Here is a 17,401-nt window from a genome sequence, read left to right on the forward strand (position 1 = left end):
GGATATCAATTAACAAACAACGAAATGCAGCAGCTGTTACTTTGGGCTAATGCTCAGGATAACATTAGTCTCCTATTTTGTTTTCCAGGATTCCCTAGACACAGACCTGCTTCCTCCTGGTGCGACTGACTTTAGTCAGAGGAGTTAGTTACCTTATTAGAAACAATGCTTCCTGTTCCCCTCTCTCAAAAAGGGTTCTAAAAGCTGTTTATCAATGCCTATGCAGCTGTTTTTCTCCCCTGACCTGCGTTTTTCCCTTTCAGATGCTGGCAACATTCAGCAGTCAGAGGATGAGGTAAGCCTGTGTCTTTACCTTCATGGTGTGTGCTGATAAAATCCTGTTGTAGTAGGAGGCCTGCTCAGGAGATGTAGATGTTTTGGAAAACTATCAAGGTGTGTGAATTTACTGTGCCCTGTGAGAGTGACTACCCTGTAACCTGGAAAAGGAAACAAAATGCTTGGACTGAACTCAAGTAAGACAATGGGACTGGGAAACAATGTGCACAGATGCTGTCTACTGTGATATGGGCCACAGTCTCATCCTGATAACAGATATCTTAGGGGTAGCAGTTAAGGCCATTTAAAAACTTTAAACCAGCTTAAATGAGGGGTATTTCTCATCCTGAGAGATGCGCTCAGTCCTTAGGAACAGAGGAGGGTGCATACGTGGCTGGAAAGTAAGAGCTGTGATGTTTGCCACAATGCTTTGAGCTGCATTTCTTCCTTGGTCTCTTGTCTGCAGCTGTTGAAGTACTTGGGAGTGGTGATATATGAAGCCCTGGACTGGGGAATTGACAGTCAAATGGAGCGAGAACTGAGTGATCCTTTGGAGAAACTGCTGTGCCTCATGTTGAAACTGGATGACAAGGCAACAAAACCACCAGTCACCCTGCAGAGGGTTATCAAGGTTTCCTTCTTCTTCCTTAATAAATACAGCATCTTTAGAGGAGTTGATGGAACAATGCTGTAGACAGAGAGGCAAGATCATTTCTGGTGAAAAGCTGTGTGGGCTATTGGAGGGCAGAGAGGGAACATTGCGTTTCCCATCAGAGGTAAAACCATTAAGATGTTTTGAACATATTAATTCTTTTGGAAAGTAATTAAGAAGGAAGAGTGAGCATGGCTCTTCCACAGCTGTGTCCATCAATTCCTTCTGTACACAGTCTCCAAATTCAATACCTAGAACACTATGGCTATTGAAAAAAATCTCCCTTTCTGGAGAAAAGGGCTTCTGCTGAAGGTCTCAACTCAAACAGATATTTTTCTCTCAGCCATGAATTAAAGATATGAGAAACTTCCCATTCCTCTATCTGATCAGGGTAGGGAAAGAGAACAGGGCAAGTGATTCCACCTGCTGTGGGTAGTTTTTTTTTTTTTTTGAACTGGAGGCTTCCCCTTCCAGGTGCTTGTTTCAAAGCAAACCTTATGGAAAACAAGATAGACAAATTACACAGCTACTTCCATTATTGTGCATAAAAGATTGAGCATCTTCCTTGTTCCTCTGTATCTGCAATAGAAAAGAAAATAATGGGGCAGTGAAGAAGATTATTTTTAAATATGGGTTGAGGAAACAGAATCTTGCTTTATTCCATCCTACCATGTTTTATTTTTCAAAATTTCAAGCTCTTTTTGAAATAGCTGCACTTCTTTCAGGCCTGTGAGGAGCACTTGTCCAGGCCTTCTGAGGCTACCAGCCATTATGAAATGACCTGTAGGAGTCTGTTTACTGAATATATTGAACTTCAGAAGCTTGTGACCGTCATCCAGGCCTCCAAAGAGGTATGTTTAGGATTACCCATTAGCTGCTATTCCTTCTATCTTCACACACTCACCAAGTCTGAAAGTAACCTTCTCATTGCACTAGAAATGGAGCACCAGGATGAAGTTCTGTTTTCACAATGTGAATAGTTGCTCTCTCTGGGCCACTTTTATTTATTGTAGCATTTGAAAGTTTAGGTGTTTGGAGCTTCTAGGCTTTTCAGATAAAAATTAGTAATTTATGCTTGATAGGTAGGAAATCACTGAAGAGTGTAAAGTGATGACCTCATGTGCTTGCTTTTCTCAGAGACTGAGAAAAGTGGATGTGGAAGATTGGCTGGAAAATCCCATTCAAAAGAAGAAAACCCATGGTGTAAGACATTTATTTTCTTCATTATGGGGGACTGGTTTTTTTTGTTTTGTTTTGTTTTTCTTTTTTTTTTTTTGTCAGCAATGGCTCTCTGAAGCTTTCCATTGACTCTTCTATGAAAAATAGAGCTTGAACACAAATTAAACTGCTTCGGTTATTCAGGAGTCTGAGTAGTTAAAGACTTGTTTGCAAAACAAGCTGGGGAGTGAACTCAAAGTTAAAACTATTTAATATGTCAATCTCACATGGACTTCTACTCAAAGGTTGTCTTTGTGGTCCAACTTGAATCACTTCTAAGAATGAAGTTGGAGGCAGTCTTAGGAGTAAATGCATGCAAACAGTTACACAGGCTTTTTCTTCCTGCAAATGAGCCCCAAATTCCAGCTCTTGGCAAGAACTGACACTTGCCAAAAGCAATCTGTTCCTTTCTCATAGCTGGACTGAAAGTTCCCAGAAATTTCTTCTGTTGTTGTCAGTCCTGGGGTGGACTAGCTCACTCTTATGTGAAATCTCTGTTGGTCAGGAACTGAGGCCGGTAGCATTGTCCATCTTTGTGGTTGTGCAGCTCGAAGGAGTGAAGGAGGGTGAGGAGATGTCACTCCTACCTTCTGTGCACTGTCTTGTCTTTGATTTCTGTGCTTCCATAGATGCTGGACTGTGTGTTTGGGGCAGGGAAAGCAACTTACTGTGCTTTATTCAAGGCCCTACACAGTCAGGGTTCAATCAGAAACAAATAGCAGTTGAGGCTGGAGCTCTGCCCAGCATAAACTCTGTAGTCTGGAGTTTGTGGAGACAAACAGCGAGCCCCGAGAGACTTGTGGACTCACTCCCTTTGTCTAAATAGCACTCACTTTAAAGCGTGCTCAAACTATTCGTATGAAAATGTGAAATGTGTATTTGGGCATATTCTCAATTTTGTGATCTATTAAAATAAACTGGCAAGCTATGTCAAACCACAAACTCATCAACTGCTGTAGCTCTTTTCTGCAGGCAATACATGAAAAATACATGGGCTTTGCCTTGTGGCCTGAAGGCCAGTGTATCTGGCCTCTGCTCCTTCAGGAGGCATGAATTCCAAAAGCTGGATGTCTGTTGCGAATCATCTGCCTCTAGTTTCCAAATCCCTAAGCACCAGTTGATTGCATTGCTCTGACAATTTCTTGAGTTTAAAATAACCAGGGTGCCAGGTTCTCTGGGATCCCACAGGTTAGAGCTGATGTCTTGAGTGGTGCTAAGCAGGTGACGTGCCCTATGAACCACACTTTTTCATGCTGACTGATAGAAAACCGATCTTCTGAAATGCAGACCACAGCCTGACAGCATGCAGTTTCAGCAGAGCTTATCTGTGCATTCCCCAAGTTGATGTTCACCTTGAAATTTAGGCAGTGAGACCTGTTAGAAACACGGCTGTCTTGGCATTCACTTTTTGAACTCAAGGTAATGGGTTTAGAGTGTTGTAGCATTTTGTGTTGTACTGCATAGATTGTGGAAAGTTAAGGTGGCTTTTGACAATACAAGGGATGGCAAAAATAGAATAATTGCAGCGACCTAGTCTGCAGGGAAATAAAAGCATGAGTGCTAATGATATCACCATCATCTGAAAAATGTTTTGGATATGTGAGTTGGTCTGAAATGGCCAGCTGAAAGCAGTTCTTAACCTCAAATGAATGTGGCAATATTACAGTACAGAAGTCTCTCTTCAGGTCATGTCTCTCAGTCAAGTTCAGTCACCATGTGAAATGCAGCTCTATAAAGTACAAATGTCTTGGGATAAGCTAATTCAAAAGTCTTTAGTACTGATGAGTTTTCCCAGAGACTTCTTTGTGTTTTCCCACACAGTATTAAGTATAACCTAGGAGATAGGGCAAGTGTTTGGCCATTGTTTGGGAGTTCTGGTTTTTTGGAGTTGAGGTATGACTACCAAATCTAGACTAAAACAATTCAACAAAAATATGTCTTCTGAAGGGGTAAGTAGTGAGAACATGCTTCATGCTGTAAGTAGAAGAGAGAGAAACCTAAGTCAGATAGTTTGTTCTGAGGCAGTTTTCTAAAATGTTTTGCTTCCCTTTCACTGTTTATAATACAATTACTTGTTCTTACTCAGTTTGCCACTGGGATCCAGATTAGCTCTTGATTTAGCCCTTCCATTACAATGTTGTCTAAACATGCTATTGAGTTGATTATTTTTTTCCCTGTCTTTAACTTTTGTTGAGTTATACTGCATCCCTGAACATCCTCAGATACTAGTACAGAAACAGGATGAGCAGATGTCAGGGTTTTTAGCTTGTGTCTTTAGGCTGAGACTGCTAACCTATGCTGCTGTTAAGTGTGAGGTCCCTTGTCTACTTGTCTTCCTTTTTTATTTCTGGACATTTCAACCCTTGGTTTTCTGAAAATTTGGAGGATTTTAATGGTAAGATTTGGGTCTTCATTTCCAGTGTTTCCTAGGATCCAATAATATGAAAACACTCTGGCACCTGGAGCACTTGCAGAAAGAAAACAAGTCTATTTATTTACCTGACAGCAAAACCTGTATTTTGCTGAAGTACATCCATAAAGTTAATGACAAATTCTGGGAATGAGCCTGGTGAGCCAGCTACAAGTTTACTTGTTGTAAATTAACTTCTGCACAGAAAAGCAATTTTCTGCTGTGGTGCTGCACCCTGACCTGGAAGTGAGTAGAGGGCATAGTAAGGACACAATTCTGTGTTTCTGAATGACTTCAGCTGCCTAGTGTGCTCTGTTACATGGAGGGAAGTGATGTTACTCTGGGGGTTCTAGCCAACTACTGACTTGGCCCTTGCTGGTTTCTCCAAGGCATCTCTGTGGCATGATGTCATCTGTGAGCTGCAGACTGGTGTGAGGCTGCGCAAGGCCACTGAGCGATCACAGCACTGTATGTCTCCAAAAGAACGTGTTTGCTCTCCCTATGAGCTGCTTTTGGATGACATTCAGCACAAGAGGTACGCCCTGCGGAAGGTGAGTGACTGGAGTCAACAGTTAACTTTGGAAACATCCACTCCATTTCTGAGCAGTATGTGTTGAGACCTCTTCTCCAAAGGCATGCTTTTTTTCAAAGGTACATTGAAGTCCAGAAGTGTCTGGGGTTCCCTCTCAGCTGCAGCTCAATCACTGTGATCACCCTGTTAGTCCACCCAAGTAGTTAATTTCCAGTAACTTTTTAAGCCAGAGTAGCCACAGTTTCATGAACTGCTATAGTAAAACTCTTCTCCCTCCAGGGTCAACCACTCACTTCCCTGCAGCAGTCATTCTGCCCTGTGCACAGCATTTCATGGAACACACTTTTGCTTCCTTGTGCTTTCCACCTTGGACACTTGTGTCCTTCCAGGCTCCTTGAGCTGAGCTGTGCCTGGCATCTTTTACTTGTTGCCTTCCCAGATGCTGTGGTGTGTATGCAAGTGCAAAAGCACTTTTGAGACAGTTCTCTGCTCAGCCTCAGGCAGACACCTCTGGGCAGTGTACTCAGCTATTGCAAGAAATTAGGGTAAAAAATTTTGGGCCCCTCACAGGGAAGGGCAGAGACTTCTACCTTCACCACATGGTTGGTGAAGATAACCCGATACAAAAATGTCTGGGGTGTCTGTAAAGGCTTGTGATGCTCTTTGCTTGCTGCAGCTTGAGCTGGGAATGATGAGCAGATCTAAAACATTGGCACAAGGCCTTGTGGCATTGGTGTGCTTTGCAAACAGATGTCTTGGCAGAAGATGACATTTTTTTGTAATAAAGAATGGTATTAAAAAAATTGAAAACTTTGCATACTGCACTAGACATCAGCTTTTTTTTCCCTCTTTGTTGGTGCTGCTGGTGTGTAGCAGGTTTAAAAGCTTCAGCTAAACCATGCACCTCCATAAAATCCCAGTTCTTGCTTGGCTTGACTGTGTCTTCAGCTTCAAGGTAATGCTGTGTCATGTGTTTGGAGGTGGTATCTTGATGGATATGTAAATTAATAGTATTAGTAAGGAGACTGTGCATCATAACTAACTTGTATTCCTTGGAACATACTGTGTATCAATGCACTGTGCAGTACAGAACTGTAACTCAATGTGTCAGGATGATCTGGGTCTTGATTTTATTTTTTTTGTTTCCATTTTTTCTGTTTGATAACTTTTCTTTGATCCACAAGAAGCACAAGTTTGTTTGAAGAGTAGTAGTCAGAAATGCTGAAAGAAAGCAGAGTGCAACTACTCAGGTCTTTGTGAAGGCTCTTAAACTAGGATATCTCCATCTGCAAGGCTATTTTAAAGCTTCTGTAGCAAACAGTGGTCTAATTTGCAAGTGAATGGAAGCACAGCTAGTGTGGGGAGCTGTAGTGTTGTTCTACCTGCACTCCCACGTGTTCTGAAGTTGTACCCACAAGTAAAAGTAAATGGCATAGCCTCAAAATCCAATAAGTGAACAAGGCAGCTAAAGACATTCATGTGCAATTGACTTTTTTTTTTCAGTTCTCCCCTGTGTGGCAAGCACAGGGCTTGATGCTTCACATTATCTGCCCTGCAATTCTATCTAGCTATTGTTTCTAGTTTGTCGGGCTGTCAGCCAGACTCTGGGACTCTGGTTTAGGAGTACAGCTGCCTGCTGCTGCAGTTCTTGTTACAGTCCTGATAACCCATTCAATTGCTCTCCTTCCTGGAACCAAGCTTTTACTGATGAATATGATGTGACCATAGTTCTTGTTGGGATCACTCCTGACATTAATATTTGAGTACAGTGATTTCTAGCTGCTTCTCAGAGCAGTTAACGAGCTGTTTGGGCTCGAAGGCTTTGTGGTTGTTGTGCAAGCCTCTAAGGGCTGTGCAGTACTTCTGATTGCCTCTGGTTTGCCACGAGCAAATCTTTCCCTACCAAAACCCCATATAAGGAAATGTCATTATTTTACACTTCCCAACTCCTTGTTTTGTTTTGTTTGTTTTGTTTTGTTTGTTTCTTTTTTTTTTTTGGGGGGGGGGCGGGTGTGGTTTGTTTTGGGGGGGAGAGTTGTTTGTTTTGTGGGGGGGTTATGTTTGTTTGGGGCTTGTTTTGTTGGGTTTTTTTGTTTGTTTTTTTGCTTTTTTTTGTTGTTGTTTTTGAGGTGGGGATTTTTGGGGGGTTTTTGTTTGCTTTGGACTTTTGTTCTGGTTTTTAATGCCTCCTCCACCTTCCCTGTTCCCAGATTCTGACTTGTATCATTCACTCTGCCACTGAATGGCAGAGTGTACAAGGAGCAGAGAAAGAACTATTTCTTAAGCATCACTTCTCTTTCAGGTGACCATCAAGCAAAAGCACAGGGCCCTCAAAGTTGATGTAGCTGCTCTCAAGCCTCATCTAAGGCCGGTAGGTGACCTGGTGCTGCATCTGATGATGGCAAAACAAGGTAATTCTGGAGGTAACAGGAAATTTTGAAGAGATATAAAGCTAATACCTTAGCTACTGGTTTATTTGGGAGGGGGATTATATTAACTATATTTAACTTTTGAATAGACTCTCCTGCCAAACATGGTACTAGAAAAATGGGAGTTGACATCTTTGTAGAAGAAATATGATCTTCCTAGTTCTTCCACTGCTTCTTTAATTTGCAACATTTTGTGGTCTTGAAAGAGCTTTTGGAGTTTTTGATTTAAAATTTGAGAGTTGCTAAAGTATTCTACTGTACATAGTGCTGAAGGCTGTCTCGTGCAGGGCCCAGTGCCTTCTTGCATGACAAGCACTTGTAAAACAGTGACATTGCTGATGCAGTTGTTCTGTCACCACTGGTCTCCTTGCTCTGTCCAATGGCCCTTTGTGTTGCTATGGTTTGCCTGCAGATGTTGAAGGTGAAGCCGAAACAGTGTGTGCCACAAGAGCCCAGCTGGCATGAACAACTCATGGCAGAAGTAAAGCAACCACCAAAGCTTTGGACAGTAGTACAGGAAAAGAGGAGCAGGCCCAGAGGTACCTGCTATAGAGTGACCTAGCAAGCAAGCAAAGTCACCATTGGCTAAAAGTAATAGATGGCCATGGAAATGAAAGCCCACTTATCTTTTCAATAATGTTTGTAATTTAAGGGGCAGGGAGGAATACAAATTCTGTGTGATAGAGGTGGTATGGCATAAGAATAGCTATTTCTAAAAAATCTGTTTGTGGCTTATTAAGAGTCAAAAGATATTTTAACTTGTCCTTCATTTTGTGGCTGTTCAAATTTGTCTATCCACTAAGTGAGATTACAGGATTTTGATCATCACCTAAGAAAAGAAAAAAGGATTATGTAACTACCAGGACAAAGCCTGGCTAAATCTCAAATTCCAATGTGTGGGTATCAAATTTGCTGTTTTCTTGTCCCAGCTCTATCTCATTTAGTCTGAGTATGGGCTTTTTGTTCTCCCTCTCCCCTGCAGAAATTCTTGTAGCATCAAATGCTGCCTTCAACTCTCCAAGCAACAATTTCTTATGTCTCCAAGGTGCCAGTACTGAGTTTAAAATTGCCAACACTGGAACACAGCATCTGGGAGCTCAGGTAAAGCTTTATGGAGAGGCATGCATACTTCAGGAATTAGAGTTGCAAGCATATACACAGCCTGGAAACAAATCCTAGTGTAGGAAATCTTGTCTCAAAAGTGTATGTGGTACTACTGGGTTCACTGAAGTCCTTTCTCCCCACAGAAGCTCATTTCATCTTCAAACACTTCTGTTTGTGGCATGACTGCAACCTGTAGGTACTGATTTCTCTGACAGTGACAGCATCCAAGGGAATGGCCTGAGGCTGAGTCAGGGGAGGTTTAAGTTAGTTTTTTAGAAAAGGTTTTTCACCTGGAGGGTTGGGCACTGGAACTGTCTTCCCAGCGAAGTGGTCACAGCAACAAGCCTGGCAGAACTCAAGAGGCATTTGGACAATGCTCTCAGGCATATGGTGTGACTCTTGGAGTGGTCCTGTGCAAAGGCAGGTGTTGAACTTTGATAATCCTCTGGGTCCCAAATCAGGATATTCTATGATTTTACAGAATTGAAGTCTGCCCTGGTCTCTTAAAACTAGGTCCTGCAAAAGTTAAAATAGCATGGGAGTCTGGCCAGTATGGACCAGGATATTCCCACTCTTACCTCACAGTGAGGCATTTGATGCTAGGCATATTGACATATTTTGATTTCATGTGGTATGTGAGCTCAGGGAAGGAAAATTTAACTATTTATTTTGAGGAAGGAACTTGATGGGTGAATTCCCACTTGTTTGTCTGTGGAGTTATTTTGGGGGCACTATTCTTCAGTAAACCACAATGCAGTCTTTGGGTTCTTTAACTCCTGGCTGTCATTAAAAGCTTGACTTTGTGGTTCTGGGATTCAGTCTGAGCATATTCTTAAATTCTGTGGAAGCGGACTTAAGCCTAACACATAATTTCTAGCACAGATGCTCTGGCATACAAAGAGGAATCTGTTTTCTGTAAATATTTGTGTGAAATGCAGTTGCCTAGCTGAGGAAAACAGATAATAATTATAAAAGCAGAAAATTTTTGCTATATTTGCCTCAGTCTGAGCTACTTGTAGGAATGTTCAGCATTTGAGAACCCTGTAGTTGATGTAATTACTGCTAACTAGAAGGACTTTCATATGGAGACTAATATAATCAAATTTGTTTTCTCCTGTTCTAGGCAAGGTAGAAACCGTGCTGTTGAGATAAAGCATTGGGTTTGAGTTAATGATTTGGGTTAGTTTTTGAATGGTTGGGTTAGTCTTGTGACCTAGTCTCCAGTGTTGCTACATGTGAGCTGGAGCCAAGAAAAATGGTTCCAATGCATTCCATGGGTTGTGTGGGGAGGATTTTGCCAAGTTGGTTCTAGAACAGATGAAACTTTAGTACTAGTATCCACTACTGGATTTGGGCAAGAGAGAGAATAGGTGAACTGGAAACTTCACTAGCTTGGCTGGAATTTCTTAGCTGTGAAGTGCAGGGGGAAATAACTTTATACTCCAAGAAGAAATAGAAAGTTTCTGAATGTACTCCATTGATTTTTGTCTGCTCCACTTCTGGCTGAGCCTTGAACATTTCTGATCAGTTGTGGGCAATCCTGGGTTTTGTTAAGCAGCAGTACTTCTGATGAAGTGGCCTTGGTGTCTCTTCCATGGAGACTATGAACATCCTGGTTCTCTGGTCTACAGGCAACCACTCCCAAGCTGCCTGCTAGCACCTGCCTTCCCTCCACCAGGCTGTCAGGAGTATCCTGCATCAGCACAGGTCAGTCCACTTCTGGCTGCACATCTGAACCAGGTGACAAAGTACAGCCAGTGGTCTGATGGGCTCCCAAACCTTTGGTCTGGGCTCAATGTCCACCTGAAGATACTTTGCAGGAGAAGTTCCAATGCTAAAGAGTTTGGGGGGGTGCCCTTAGAAAATCGTTTCTCTGCAGCTGACTGAAGCTTGTGTAGCTCCTGCAGCTTCAGAACAATGATTGCATATCCCCAAATGCCTGACTAGAATTTGCAGTAAAAGCTAAATGAGTGGTTTGAATATTCAAGTAGAAAGTGCAGCACTTCATTTTATTAAACTGAATGATGCTAATGAAGCCTCATCAGTGTCTACTGACAAGCATAATTACTGTAACCTCTGCTTTTTTTGTGATCTGAGCAGATGGGTTGGAGGGGGAGAGGTCTGAGTCTTGCTACCTTCAGAAGGCAGTGTGGTGTTCTTGAGTGTCCAACTTTCAGCGTGAATACTTAGAAACTGAGAGTGGATTTTCTGCACCCTAAAATTTTCTTCCTATCCAGATCTCACTGCAGATTGCATGTCTCCTCCCATGAGTGCACCCACACCAGCAGATGTTATGCCTAAGCATTTCCTGAGCACTGGCAAACAGCGGCTGCCTCCTTATAGAGGAAGGTCCAAATCTTTAGAGAGAGGCCTTCAAAGCAAGGAGCTTGTAAGTCCAACATGTCAGCAAGCAACCCTGGTCAGATAAATCTGGTAATGACTTGCACCTTGATCCTCATGAAAGCAGTAAGCATGCTCTATGGCTTTTGTCTTGGGACATGTGGTATAACCATCTGAAGTTGGTATGTTATTCTCTCCTTGGAGAGCACTTAAGAGAAGACTGGATGCTGTAATGTCCTTGCAGTGGCTTCCCTCCTTGAATGATAAGAAATCAAGTTTTTTTCTCGTACAAGAAGAGAAAAATACCATGATATTACTTGAAAATGTCCATCAAGCACTTCCTCAAGCAGACTGTAATTGAGAGTGAGACTATCCTCCTTTCTTCATGTCCCTTCCTTCTCTCTAGATTCTGATATGCTCACAAGTATCTTTTAAGCTGCAGTAAAGGGCAATAAGTAGGTAACAAAATGTGAATAGCACAAGGTCAGTGACTTTTAAGTGTATAATATATGTAGAACTGGTATTATCAGGCTCTGAATGATGGTTGTGGGATAAATACCAGGGTCTCTGTGCTTCTATGCAACCCTCTGAATTATGGCCTCACCCTGTTCTGGCCTGACAAGGTGTGTTGTGCCCTTGTCTCTTTCTTTCTGCATCCCTCCTTGCCCCACCTTGGCAAGTCTCTAACTGAACTCTCTGATGCCTCTTTGTTCAGCAATGTGGTGGGGGATGCAGGTATGTTGGGGATTAAAGCACAGTTGTCTCTTCTGGCTGACCATGAGACCACAGCTTCCATTTATATGGGGCTAGTAGTTCTTGGGCAAGAAGAGTTATTGTGCTGTGGAAAGGATTTTTGTATACAGGAGAGGCCAGGGTGGCATCTATCCTGGGGCCTGCTCCAAAGGGTAAAATGTCTCAAAGGAATCTGTTTGAAAACTGTAGCAACCACGCAGCTGTCTGTAGTAGTTTCTCTGCTAGTATTGTCAAAGAGTCAGTCACCTGATAATCCCCATCACAAGCAAAATGGGGTTTTGAGAACAAAATGCTCCTGATTCTTTGAGACCCAGTTTTGGGATAACTCTGTCTTTCAATAGGACTGTTGCTTTCCTACCAAGTGGCCATCACCAACCCTTGCTGAGCTCATTGGAACCAGATATGCAATGATGCTGCTGGAAGGGCAAGGCCTCTTCCAAGGAGGCAGTGATGGTGTCTTTCCAAGAGCAAAGGTATGTTTCTCCTTCTTTTCCTGCTGCCCTTGCCTTTTCAGAAGCTGGCTGGTTTCATGGCCCTCAGTGCTGAACTGAAGGGGCACCCTCTGCCTCAACTTATCCTGTTTGTAACAGCTGATCTGAATTTGGCCCTAGGCTGGAAATTTTTTTTAGTATTTGTACAGTGATGGCTTCTAATCTAGCTTAAGATGTGTAAATTGCCTAGAAAGAAGCCCAGCCTTTGCTTGTTGCATCTCCTCTGATTTCCATGCAAGGAGAGCTGACTGCTGTGGCCATTGGTCAGCTCTGAAATCCCAAAGTAAACAGTTGGGATTTGGTGCTGCTGAACAGTGAAACAGGCAATTGACTCAGGCTCCCACACCCAAGTTGTGCTGACTCAAACCACCTTGCCAAGTGGACATGAAGGTGGGGGAGATGAGGGGGATATAAGGAAGGAGCTGCATGGCTCAGGACTGTTGGTTGTTCACGTTTCTTGAATTCTGGCTTATCCCTGAATCTCCTTTAGAGGGGGTGTGTCAACACGCCTCCAGAGCAGATGTCTGGAGTACAGGCCCTTTGCAACACAGATGTGATGAAGTCTGTGCTTTTTGGCGTTTGGGTCATTTTTCTGCACTCATTTATTTAGCAGTATGGACAGAGTCAAAGCTTCTACAAGCAGAACCATGCTACTTCCACAAGCTGTCTGATGCTCCTGAGACTGAATCCTTGTTTTCTTCTCACCTTACTGACCCTGCTTTAACTTGCCTGCTCTATGACTATTCTAAAATGGCTTTCTTGCCCACTGCTGCTTTTTTAGCTTTCTCAAGTTGTACTTCTTAAGATAATACCACTTCTGACTGCCAGCTGTGTATGAATGTGCTCTTTTTTTATAAAGTTCAAATGACTCATCAGCTTCCTTATGACTCATATTTTGCTTCAGGATTGAATTCAAATTTGCCCTGATATACAATCTCTTTGGGATTGCTGCAGTCTACCTCAAAGAATGTCTCTCTTCTTCTCTGTTAACTAGCTGCTGTTACAGTCTTGCACAATACAGCTATTGTTTGCTTAAGAGCCTTTTTTTAAACTCCTGTTGTCTGGCAGCTGCCCCAAACCTCTGCATTATAAAAACATTGGCCTGCAAGTAAGATTTTTTTTTTGTTGTTGTTGTTGCCTTTTTAGCTTTTAATTCCTGTGTCTTTGCTATCCTTTATTGGACCTCCATTATTGTATGAAACTAAAGCCTTTAGAAGGTTTGTTTACGTGCTTGCTCTTTGGCAGGCAGTGGATACTGTTGGTACAAAGACGTTTCCCATTTGCATTCACAAATAACTTTCCTTTTGACAGATCTGTTTCAGCTGCCATAAGCAGATGTTTCTTAAGTGGCCTTACAACTGTTACCTCTGCAGCAGGTGAGGTGGTACAAAATGACTGAATGAGGAGGGAGAAAAGAAGGAAATAAGTGCTGAGAATTCTCAGTATTCATCGGTTGTAGTTGTACTACTGGGTAGGAACAGGTTGCTGAGCCCTTCAGCTTTGCCTTACTGCACAAGCCAGGCTGAAGTGTCTACAGCTGGGAAGGATGTGGAAAATCTTGTCTCTGAAATAATCTCAGTTTTAACTCTTAGTATTAAGTCAGCAATAGCCAAATTTCCTGTGCCAGTATTAAATTAGTTTCTCTGAGATCACCCTCTGCATTTTGTTCTGAAGGTTTGCTCTAACTTCAGCTAAGGGCTTCAACAGGTTCTGGGAGAGGGTCTACACCAGAATCTTCTGAGGACTAAAAAAGAGAACTCCAGACCTTATGACTGGGAAAGGAGTTGAGCCTAATTGTATCCACTTATTTGTCAGAGGCTTTCTGTTCATAGGAGAGTGAGAGATGAACTTCAGGCTCACTAGGGCTCAATTAAATCTATTTGAAGCTGTTGTGAAGCACTGAATTGATTATAAGCAGCAAGTAAGCCACTGGAAGTTGAGCAACTGTCTGGTGGTAGTGCTGGGTGAAGCATAATGAGCATTTGCAGATAAAGCCTTGAAGCTATGGATGTTGATACATTACAGATGATTTAAACTACCAGAAATAGGAAGGCTGGCAAACTAAATAGTGGAGTTCTCAGCTTACTCATTTTGCCATCAAATGGTTCTGCTACAATCATGAAAATTCAGACTTACTTGGGAATGTCCCCTGTAGCTGTAATATTGGTATCTGCTGAGCTTTACTCAAATGATTATGCTGGACACTTTTTTCTTTCAGGGTTGTCTGCTGTGACTGCTGTGTTAAGGCAAGTCTAGTCTTTACAACAGCATATGGAATTTTTTCATTTTCTGCTTTCCCTCCTCCTCACCCAGTCATAAGAAGCTTTCCTTCATCCCACTGACACCTCAAATCTACTCTCTAGCTTGTTTATAAGCAAATAGAAGAGGGAATATTATGAGGTGTAAAAGTGGCCAGGGTGACACAGATATCTCTTGTCATACTCAGCTAATGCAACTCTGGTTCTTCTTTCTTTCATCCTGTGTAAAGTGTTGGGATTACACTGGACTCCTTTTATACAAGGGTCAGAAAGTTCACTGCATTAGTGTCTACCTTTTAATTGCACCAATAAATCAATTGCATGGCTAGCAAAGTATCCTGCTAAGGAGGATATGTTTCCCTGAGAACTCAGGTGACTTGTGTTGTGATTCTAGATGTCCATGCCCTTCCGAACATGTGTACATCTCCCACTTCAATTCCTAAAATTTTTGAGACTCTCCAGAGAGGATGATCCAGCTACTCAAGAGCAGAAGAGCTCTGAGTTGCTACATGAAATAAAGCACCAGCAGTATTTTGGGTAAGTTGGGACAAGGTTGTTCTATTTTTTACCTTGAAAGATGTCACCAGTTACTTATGCAAAGATACAAACATGCAGACAGCAGTATGTAATATTGGGCTGGTCCACTGAATGCTCTGTTGAATGACTGGTTTTAGCCACTGGTTTAACTAGTCCACAGTTCTCTGGAAGTATTGTGGATTTTAGATGACCCAAAGGGAGGAAGTGTAGGTGCTCTGAAATGCATTTTCTGTTTTAGCTATCAGGTTTGTGACATGGATTTAGAAGTGCCCATATTAGCCCAGTGATAGAAGATTCCTTGTAATAGCTTCCATAGTATGAGAATTTCCAGACCCCATCACTTTCTATCCCCCACAGCTGGAGGTCTGTAACTAAAACCCAGGAGTAGCCCCTTTCTACTTAGATATGAAATATCCTACTGTGGCTCAGGTATAACTGGCTGAACAGTGAGATGCCACAAATGGTTTCTCAGTCCCTCCATGCACATACAGATCCTTTCCTTTTTGTCCCCTGAAAATCAATTATTCCAAAAAGAGCTTTTGACAGTTCTGGGTGAAAAACCCAATGTGCATATGAGTGCAATACCCAGGACTGAAAACATACATTATCTCTTCTTTATGTTCTCTTCTTTCCAAAGCAGTTGAATTTTCTGCTGGGTAAACTGGTACCTTCTTTTTCTTCCTGTGAAACCATTCTTTAATGTAGCCAGAATAAAGACACAGTAGTTTCTAGTTCTAATGCTGGTACTTTAGTTGCCAAAAACCAGGAGTAGCTTTTATTACTGAAGTCAGCTGCATGGGACAGGCAGTGGTTTGGTCTGTGTTGAAATGCAAGTGCTGCAGAAGAGCCCTGAGAGACTGCATTACTGTCATACTGCAGGATGGCAAAAAAAAAAATCCTACTGCATGAGGATGCAGACACAACCTTGGACCAGACACAGATATCCATTAGCCCTTTGGCTGATATGCTGTCAGTAGAGAGGAGGTGTCAATAAATGAAGCTGGTCTGGTGCTTTTTAACTTTCCTAAGTGGTGCTGATGGCTCTTTTGAACCTATGCATTTGGCTAAATCACTCATTTAGCAGCCTGGGAGAAGGGTGGAAGAGCACTATGCCCTCTAACAGAAACCTGTGTCAGCTTTCCTGCTTTTTTTAAATTTTTTTTTTCTCTCTCTGCCCCTCCAGTGTACCTGTTGTTTTGGAGCCCTGTGGTCTAGCACAGCCCCTGTGCTGTTACACAGGGACCATGGCAGACTGGCTGACTGCAGACATCTGTACATGGTGTGAGCAATACCTGTTGAGTGTGACTTCCAGTCAACAGCACAGCATCCCTCTCAGGAGAATTTCCTGGGCTTAAACCAAACTGGAGTGATTCTACCATACATTTCCACTTGTTATGTACCTTATGCACGTACTGACATAAAGGCCTGAATGAAAGAGCTCCCTGCTGGTTAGTCTAAGCAGGAAGCACAGTTAATACTTCTGTATTGTGAAATATTCTAAAGCTTTGTGGGTTTTAGGTTTTAATTCTTTTTATGTGTCCTGGGGAAAATAAATGTTCAAGCACTATCATGCCTCTAGAATTTCTTTCTTTGCACCTGCAACTGTCATTGTTTCATGGCACATTTTGCCTTCATTGCTGAGCAGACTTCTTCCAATGTACTGAGCACAGGGAAACTTTTAACCAAAAACCCCCCATTTATGAGAGGCTGTGAAAGTGGAGCTCTCAGTTATGTGATCACATCACTCTGCATTTTGCAAACACTCCTTCCTGACTACTCATAGCACTTAAAGCTCACAGCTTTAAGTATGTAAAAGCAGCGCATGTAAAATGGCAGCGCTAGCTGCTCTGTCTGCTTGCATTGAGAAGCAGATTTGATTTAGGAAACTTGTGGGGTTTTTTTGTTGTTTTTGTTTGTTTGTTTGTTTTTTGTTTGTTTGGGGTTTTTGTTATTTTTTTGTTTTCTTTTTTCTGTGCACTATCATGCTTTGGCACCAGAGCTTTCTGTGCATCTCACAGAAGAGCCCCTCAGTGCTGTCATCACCTGAAGGGCAGAGAGTTGTTCTTGAGAGGTTCTTGCTCATTGTCTTGGCCTTAAGCCTTTGCCCTGGAATAAACTGGACTATTGCAGTATTACATGGATGTTGTTTGTGTGTGTTTAAAACAAAAAATGAGACAGGAGCCAGTATATTTCTTTATCCCCAGGAAGTGCCTGTATGGAAGGGATCTAGGGCCTGATGGAATTTGCCTTGGTGAGTCTTGCAGGGCCTGGATAGACAGTGTTGAATGGACTTGTAGCTGGAATGAGTCATGCTGAAGAAAATAATGGCTGGGAAGGGCCAGTTCTAGACAGAGAAGGGAAGAAAGACATGTTTAAGCTGAGCCCAGGGTCTGCATCCAAA

General features: G+C 42.3%; 1 protein-coding gene across 1 annotated transcript; it reads left to right on the plus strand.

Moving 5' to 3' along the window:
• The first annotated feature begins 214 nt into the window (after positions 1 to 214).
• Positions 215 to 16,760, plus strand: LOC134056019 (protein spire homolog 1-like). The gene is made up of 15 exons (XM_062512502.1): positions 215 to 295; positions 743 to 907; positions 1,654 to 1,779; positions 2,066 to 2,131; positions 4,946 to 5,107; positions 7,391 to 7,459; positions 7,930 to 8,056; positions 8,500 to 8,618; positions 10,253 to 10,328; positions 10,859 to 11,010; positions 12,056 to 12,187; positions 13,517 to 13,581; positions 14,424 to 14,451; positions 14,858 to 15,000; positions 16,184 to 16,760. Exons 1-15 carry the CDS (start codon positions 215 to 217, stop codon positions 16,353 to 16,355), a joined length of 1,683 nt encoding a protein of 560 aa, XP_062368486.1. The 3' UTR covers positions 16,356 to 16,760.
• Positions 16,761 to 17,401: the final 641 nt, after the last annotated feature.

Source organism: Cinclus cinclus, chromosome 2 (genome assembly GCF_963662255.1).
Source record: "Cinclus cinclus chromosome 2, bCinCin1.1, whole genome shotgun sequence".
NCBI classification, from domain to species: Eukaryota; Metazoa; Chordata; class Aves; order Passeriformes; family Cinclidae; genus Cinclus; species Cinclus cinclus.